Genomic DNA, 7,906 nt, shown 5'->3' with positions numbered 1-7,906 from the left:
GCACGCTCGGGCGCCCCGCTTTCCTTCTTGACGCCCGGGTGGGCGGCACGGCAGGTCCCCCACCCCCCACCCCACCGCTTGCCTTGTTTCCTCCCGGAGGGAAGTGAGGCTAGCCGGGTGCCCCGGGGTGCGGGGTGCCCTCTCCTATCTTCCCTCCAGACGGGGCAGGAAGACCCGAGAGCCAACCCCATCCCTACACCCCACCCACCACCCCGGCGCTGCCTGCCCAGCCTTGCCGCCCTGGGTGGGTGACCCAAGTCACATGGGGTCGGTCTGCTCCCATCTCCCTGCCTTCTTGGTCGTCTCCTGAGCAAGGGAGTTCTGGAACCGTCGCAATAAGGAAACTTTTGCCCGAGACTTTGGTCAAGGGCGAAGGTTGGTAGCCCCTGGTCCCTTTTGGGCAAGGATGTGAAACCTGAGGGTGACATGTTTACTGTTCTGGCATCTCGAAAGAGTAGACCCATACAGTTAGTCTAAAAAAGTTAGCATCGGTGGTTTTTCTCCCCAGTGTCACGGTCGGGCAGGATGTTTGCTTGTAATCACCATGCAACACGTTCCACTCTCGTTTTTTGCTTAATAATTGGGGGCGGGAGCAAGCGGCCGGGGTGGGGCGGGGGGTGCAGGGGGTACCACCACTTGCTATTATTTAAATTGTGCATCGAAAGAAAGAATCTTTGGCCAAAAAGTAATATGGAGCCTGTACGGGTAGTCAGTGAATTAGTGTCAGTTTGGGTCATAGACACTGTTGCTATTTGGAAATGTTTAAAAATTAAATTTTGTTCTTAAGTGAAAAATACACAAGAATTTTATTTCTGGGCTCTGAATTAGAGAAGATGGTTTTTCTTTTGTCATTTGAACGATAATTAGCACTTATCTTTCTTAGTATCAGATATTTTCTACTTTATGAAAAAAAGCATTTTGGCAAAATTGAGATACGGAGCCTGGTACTTCAGGTGCATCCAGATTCTCCTTATTTCGCCTGAGTAGCAGTTATGTAGGAGTTTGCAACAGATTTCAGGTCTTTTCAAGGAGTGTTTTTTTAAATGTGATTTTGTCGTTCTTCTGGAACTATCTAAGCAACCCCTTTCAGGTCAGTTTTCTCTCCCAAGACTGAGTTAAGGAAAACTGTTGGGTTGGAGGAAGTTTTGGGGGGTAGTAGTGACAGCAGAAGAGCACTAAGTCAGGAGCTCTGAGTCCTAGTACCGTTGTAGTTAAGCTGTGCAAAACAGTCGTATTTATCCTATCTTAATGTTTAGTACAAAACTAATTAAAGTCTCTTTCAAGGCCACAGACTCCGCCTTGCCAGCCGTTAATTGAAGGTACCTTTGTATCCTGATGCAGCTGAACATAAGGAATTATGTTAGTGAATTGAGTCGACATGTTAACTGATTATGAGCCAGATAAACACCTGGTTCTTAAATGTATCCTAAGTGTGACCTACTTTGAGCATTGATTATGAGATGAAGTCACTAGACACCTACTTTTTTGGGGCTGACATGATCAGAAAATTAACAGCAAAAGTTTTTCAGTTATCTAAATGGCTTCTTGATAGTTATGTGACTGTTATGGACCAAAAGTAACAGTTTAGTAATAGAAATACTGTTTTGAACTAATCTCTATGAGTTGAAATGTTTTTATATATTTTTCGCATTTGGTCCTCTACCCTTTTAGGGAAACCTAAGGCCATCTTGTGACTTACACTTATTTGAAACTTGGTATGGGACAGGTTTTTGAGTTTTGAATGTGTTCCTAGATGACTCGGTGTTGGATTAAATAAGCAGGGAGCTCAGGGACCAAATAGAACACAGCAATAATGTTTGGTTCTTGGTATTTCATAAATAAATGTCTTTTGGGGGGGTCTCAGAAAATGTTGGTTGCAGCCATTTTCTTCAGAGCCTGAACATCAGGCTCTGCAGCATAATTTCTTTTCACTAGTTTTGGTTCTCTTGTGAATACTTTCTACTCTGAAGTTATTTTATAAATTTTTACATAACTGAATAATTTAGTTTTTTAAGCTCTGAGAAGTTACAGGTGTCTGTTTTGATGTTGGTTTCCATTTTTGGAGCGGGTGGACCTGGAATAATTAAGAAGTTTAGGAAAATAACATTGGAATAGAATCTGTGAGACTAATGACTCCTGTCACTTTTTATTTTTTTTAACAAAGGTATGAGGGTGCTGGTAGATGCTCGAGAGAAGCTTCATATTCCTTGGGGAGATAACTCAAACCAGCTCAACGGAGACAAGATGATGTCATTTGACACCCGGTCCACCCTGGCGGCACAGGGAATGGTGGAAACTCGAGTTTTTTTACAATATCTTCCGGCTATAAGAGCGTTATGGGCAGACAGCGGCATACAGAATGCCTATGACCGGCGTCGAGAATTTCAGCTGGTAAGAGATTTCTTTTGAAATATTTTAGTTTAATGATATTTATTAATATCTGAGTCTAGCACACCCTTTTCACTGACTTCCACAATATAATATATCTGTGCAGAACTGTAGTCTTAGAAATTAAGATAGCTATGTAGATGAGCTTTTTACTAAAGAAGATAAAAATGAGGTAAACCCCATAGATTTGAAGCTATTACATTTAATTGGTCATTTTCCTTTTTGAAAGTAAGATCATAATGATTTTTGTAGGTACTTCTAATTTTGTACTTTTGAAAGGAATTTCCTCCCAATTACAGCAATAATATTCATTCTTTAAAAAATCGACCTTTTACTCTTGAACTAAGAGTTAATAACTGAACTAGATTCACATGTGCTGTTTAGTCTTTAGAGGTACTCATTTTATGATGCATATTAATGTAGAGAGAGATTAAAGTCCTTAATGTTTGTCATTGTACTTTTTATATATTTGCATTCTGTTTTTGCATTTTTTTTTTTTAAGGCTTTTAAGCACATTTAACAAAATGTTCCTTCTTAAGCGACAACAAAAAAACCTTCGTTATTTTTTGGATCTCTGTTTTCACATGGGAAACACCTAGAATTTATTATATATATATATTTTCTACTTCGTCTTAAACAAGAGTACCCATAAAACATTGTAGCTGTTACAAATCTTTGAAGGGAGGGTGGAAGAGAAAGGATTCAATCTAGGTTAAAAATCCAAAGATAATTGAAATAGATTTTTTTTAAAATCAAGTGCTTTGTAATTTAATTGTGAATGCTTGGATTGTATTCTAGGTTTTATTTGCCAAAGACTGGAAAGATCCCAGGAATGATAGCAATCTAGACTGTATGCAATTTGGAGGTAGTTTAGATCTAAAGTGTTTCACTGTAATATAGTCAAAATAAAGTGACAGTTAAAAATGAAACTGCTTAGAAAGTTGTTTGATGATGTCACTGGCATTAAAATGATCCACATTTTGGAGTGTGGCTACAAAATGAGGTACAGCCAGCAGTCTTTGCTATTACCGTTTGTACTCAACAGTCTTGGCTATTAAAAGTTCTAGAAAGGTGTTTGATAGCTTTTTCTAAAACTGATACCTGAATCTTTTCTTTCTCTGAATTATGGCTCTCCTGCACATCATACAGCATAGTACTTGATTATGTGCTGTTTTGTATAGTTTTCTTTGGTGTATGTATCTTATCAAGTAATTTGTCCCTTCATGAAAGGCAGAGACTTTCTCACGTTATTATTGTGATTGAGTAGCTGGCAGTATTATGTGTTGAAAATTATTAATTTAACTTGATAAGTGACTGCCATCCAAACCTCAGACTTACGGTTAATTTTTGTCCTTTGGTCAGTATTTGTTCTGTTATTCTTGGTAGTCTTGCATAAATTCCTCCACACAACCCTTGTCTCCCTTCACCCTCTCTCCTGTTTTTAAGTGCTGCTTATTCTCTTTTCTTCTTAGTTCGTTTTCTCAACAAACCACACTTTCCACTCTAAGTGTTCTCAGGATGATATCCTTCCAGGTCAGAGAAGAAACATTCATCTGTAACAGCATATAGTACATAAGGCTGAATGAATAAATGACTGTACTCTAAAGTTCTCTGTAGGAAAGTTCCATAAGTCCATTCAGTTGAGGGTGGACTTCACTGACACTTCTTCAGTTTGGACCTTCATGTCTAAGAGCCTCATGTCAAGACTGTCTTGTCATTGTGGAGAAGGCATTCCTAAATGTTTACTTACCATTAAGAACAAGTAGGGAAAACCACTCAGGATGAGGACTTTGCATGTTCTTGACTTGAGCCAGCTAATGCTGTGAGAGCAAAGAAGGCGTCACAGGCAGGGAGAGACAAGTTCCAGACATACTTTTTCTTGATACAAAGTAGGGACACAAGACAAGAGGAACAGGGCAAGATCTAATTTTAAATTCTTGGAAAAAAAGCATTTTTTTCCTGTGTGTATCCGCAGCATTTTTAATGACACCTGGCACGTATCGTAGGTGCTGAATTATTACATCGAATTAATGGCTCTCATACTTTTGGATGTGGTGTGGTACTTGGCGTGTAATGGTGGACACTGAGAAGGCACTTGACTCATTTAAAATTTTTCTCAAAGTCATGTTCAGTTCCTTCACTTGTCTGCATACAGCAGATCCCCAAGTCCTGTCTTTTTTTACTCCTGCAAAGTCTATTGCTTCCATTTTCTCCTTTCCATTATTGTTCTGGTACCTATTGCTTATAATCCCAGGTAATCTTGGTCAAATTAACATGAGTTTGCACAGAAAGCTTTGCTCATTTGCCATTGCCTGCAGAACATAGTTCAACCTCTTTATGTGAGTCAGGACTAGCTCACCTTCGTGTGATTCCAACAATATGTTTCATTTGACCACTGCATGTACCGTGTAACCCCTCAATTCCCACAGACCCTGATGTTCCATTTCCATGGCTGTCTTCACTGAATCCCTCCCGTCAGGGTGTGTCCAGGGTGTGTCCAGGGTGTGTCCGTTCATTAGGTCCTACCACTCACTTAGAACAGTGGTAATCAGGTTTTAGTGAGGCAATGTAGCTCATGGACCCCTTGCATCAGATTTACTGGAATGCTTGTTAGATACAAAACAAAAAACATTCTGAGACTTCACAAGAGGATCTGATTCAGGAATCTGAGATGGGACGCAGTGATCTGAATTTTTAGCCACAGCCATAGGTGTTTTGGATGAATTTGTTCCTTGGCCACAGTGAGGAACCGTGCCCTAGGGTCGAAGCTTTCCGCAGTCATCCTGGCTGGAATGCCTCTCTGCCTTTTCTTCCATGTGCTCTCCACGGTTTGCTTGTTTTCTAACGCTCATCTACTTGCCTGTGTTCGAATTATTTGTAGTCGCGTTTGGGTCTCCCACTAAAGTAGAAGCTCCTTTGGTGTGTCTTTCTTGTTTTTTTCTCTCACTAGCATGGGGCCTGACACTTATTTTATTTCCTCATTTTTTAAACATTCTGAATTATAAGTTTCTTCTAGAAAAAAAAATCCCACATTAAGTTCCTTCCAGGAAATATAGATTATTTCTCTATGCTAGTTTGTTAATTTTCCAGGAGATGGGACATGCTTGTATTACAGAATCATAATTTGTTTTCGTTTTCTTTAACAATGTATATTCTTGACTCTTTGATAGAAAAAGTAAACATCGGGGGAAATAGGAGTTAGATAAAATTAACCATTTTTGTTTTAACTAATGATTAAACTTAATGCAAATTGAATTAATTATTAAACTTATTAATGCAAATTGAAGGGCAAGAAAATGGAGAGAGTTTTTTTAAGCCTCTCTATGCCTTTTTTGTTTAAGATGAGCGACGGCCCTGTAATCAGTTTTTGGGACAAGGGATAGAGTCGTGATATCACAGCTTAGGTTTTTAGCAGGCCATTCGTTTGTTAGTAATAACTTCGGTGCAAACATGAAAGTTTTTTTCCCCAAGTTCTCAAAGGCAAACATTTCCTTTTCTGGTTAGTTTCATTATGGCTCAGCTAAATAGCTTACTGTGGAAAAAGAATCTAATATATTAAGGTGCCATTCTAGTTTTTATAAACTAGCACACTGAGGATACAAATCCCAAGAAGTGGTCTCTTTTAGTACTAGATTCAATGTTTGTAATGCTCTGCTTTGGCTGTACATTCACTATATATAGCCTGTCATTACACTAACGAGACACCCTCTCTTTAGAAAAACCTCTTATGTGACAATAGGGAATTTGGTTAAGTTAGATGACTAAAGAAATGGGGGTCCAGGGTTGGCTGGGAAACGGTACAACTGGAACTCTGTAGCAAAACTAACAAAATGACTAGGAATCACTGCCAATTATAGTTATTTGTACAGAAATGTAAGCAAAATTTTATAGAACTGGTTATATAGGGCAGGAAAGTATGACACTGGAAGGAACACTCTAGAGCTTCATAGTTTCTATAAACACTTTAACTTTGTCAGCATTAATACAACTTCCTGTAATGACCAGTCTTTCTTTGTAGTCCCTGAAACCAGAATTGTTTGTTATCATGGTACCTTCAGTTAGACTTAATTTTTCTTAAGTAGTACAGTTTGTACTTGATAATTTTCTCTAAGCCTATGTAACTTATTCATTAAGACAGAGTTCCTTCAGTCTGTATAACAAAGTAACTATTTAATCTCATGCATTGGCTGCTAAAAAAGAGCTGAGTGTTAAGTAAAATAAGAACTTCAGGCTGTGGTAAAATGTTTATTTCTTTATTTGTACTGCAGCATGAGTTTGAAGTACTATAGAGTTAGAGGCATTGGTTTATTCTTTAAGCCTAATTTAGAGTTGCTTTAAAAAGTGAATCAATTACTGCTTTTAGTTGTGAACTATTATTATGTTTCTGTTGAAGGATTTGGTTCATTTTTTCTATGAATAAAATCAAATCAGGACTTTGACTTCAAGTTGCTAAACACCTGTTGTCTAACTGATTCTAGGGCTAAGGTAAAATATTTCAGCTTATATAACATAAACATTATATATAACATTAAGAGATTGTAGAGGTTTTTAAAATTCAGGTCTCTATAGATAGAATTTCCTGTTGGTGAATTTGATCAGATGTCAGAGTGGTTGCATTTATCCAGACCTCGGGAGCCCAGTGCTGTAGTACTGTTGACATCAAAAACAGGGAGGCTGTCTTGCCATGTGCATAATACAACTTCCTGAGATCACATGTACACATATACATGCATACACAAGTATATGCCTTGACGTGTTGTGTAATATCGATGCGTTCATGTTTATATCTTACTTTGGGGTGGGGGAGTAGAAGCTGGTATGTGTGGGCTCTAGGTGCCGAAGGGGGTTTGTAAAACACTGCTGGTTTCTATATAACCTTTTATTGCTAAACAAAGCTAGTGGTACAGCAATTTATGTTGCTCTGAAAATGTTTGTTAAACAACTAAGGGATGAAGCAAGGAAATCATTTTGTTACGAAAACCAGGTATTAATTTCAGAATTCTTTATTAGAGAGTGGACCTAACCCAGGAGAAAGATTCGTGAGCTTGCTTTTAACAAAAGCATAATGGTCAAAGGACTCCCTAGATTGTTATTCCCTTTGACCTTTCACAAATAGGGAGTAGCCCAACTAAGTTGAAGTATCTGGTCATTTTAGCTCCAGACCAGTGCCAGTTTCTTCCTCCAGAAAATTAAAGTGCTGAAAATTATATCACTTTTTAATACCTTATGTTTTATTGTACTTTTCAAAGCTATACATCATCACATCATATACACATCATATACATCATCACATCATCCTTTAAAAATGAGAGAGAAATAAAATATATGTTATTGTCCCCATTTCACAGGTTAAAAAATTCAAATGCAGGTAGGTTTCTTGATGCTTCAGAAAGCAGAGCTAGTAAATGATGGTAGGATAGACCCTGGAACCCAGACCAACTCCTGGTCCACAGCACTGGCCACTAAGCCATTTTGCAAGAACTAAAATATATCCATGGAGCATTTTTTTCCTTTCATT

The 7,906-nt window shown here is 38.4% G+C and overlaps 1 protein-coding gene across 1 annotated transcript in view; it reads left to right on the top strand.

The window, feature by feature from the left end:
• Positions 1 to 2,136: 2,136 nt before the first annotated feature.
• GNA13 (G protein subunit alpha 13) overlaps positions 2,137 to 7,906 on the top strand; it is a 31,751-nt gene continuing 25,981 nt past the window's right edge. Inside the window, exon 1 of the mRNA XM_011368501.2 lies at positions 2,137 to 2,391. Within this exon, the coding sequence (XP_011366803.1) occupies positions 2,167 to 2,391 (225 nt within the window). The 5' untranslated portion in view covers positions 2,137 to 2,166. The remainder of the gene's footprint in view (positions 2,392 to 7,906) is intronic.

Source organism: Pteropus vampyrus, unplaced genomic scaffold (genome assembly GCF_000151845.1).
Source record: "Pteropus vampyrus isolate Shadow unplaced genomic scaffold, Pvam_2.0 Scaffold143, whole genome shotgun sequence".
NCBI lineage: Eukaryota > Metazoa > Chordata > Mammalia > Chiroptera > Pteropodidae > Pteropus > Pteropus vampyrus.
This window is presented reverse-complemented; position numbering and strand designations above follow the sequence as displayed.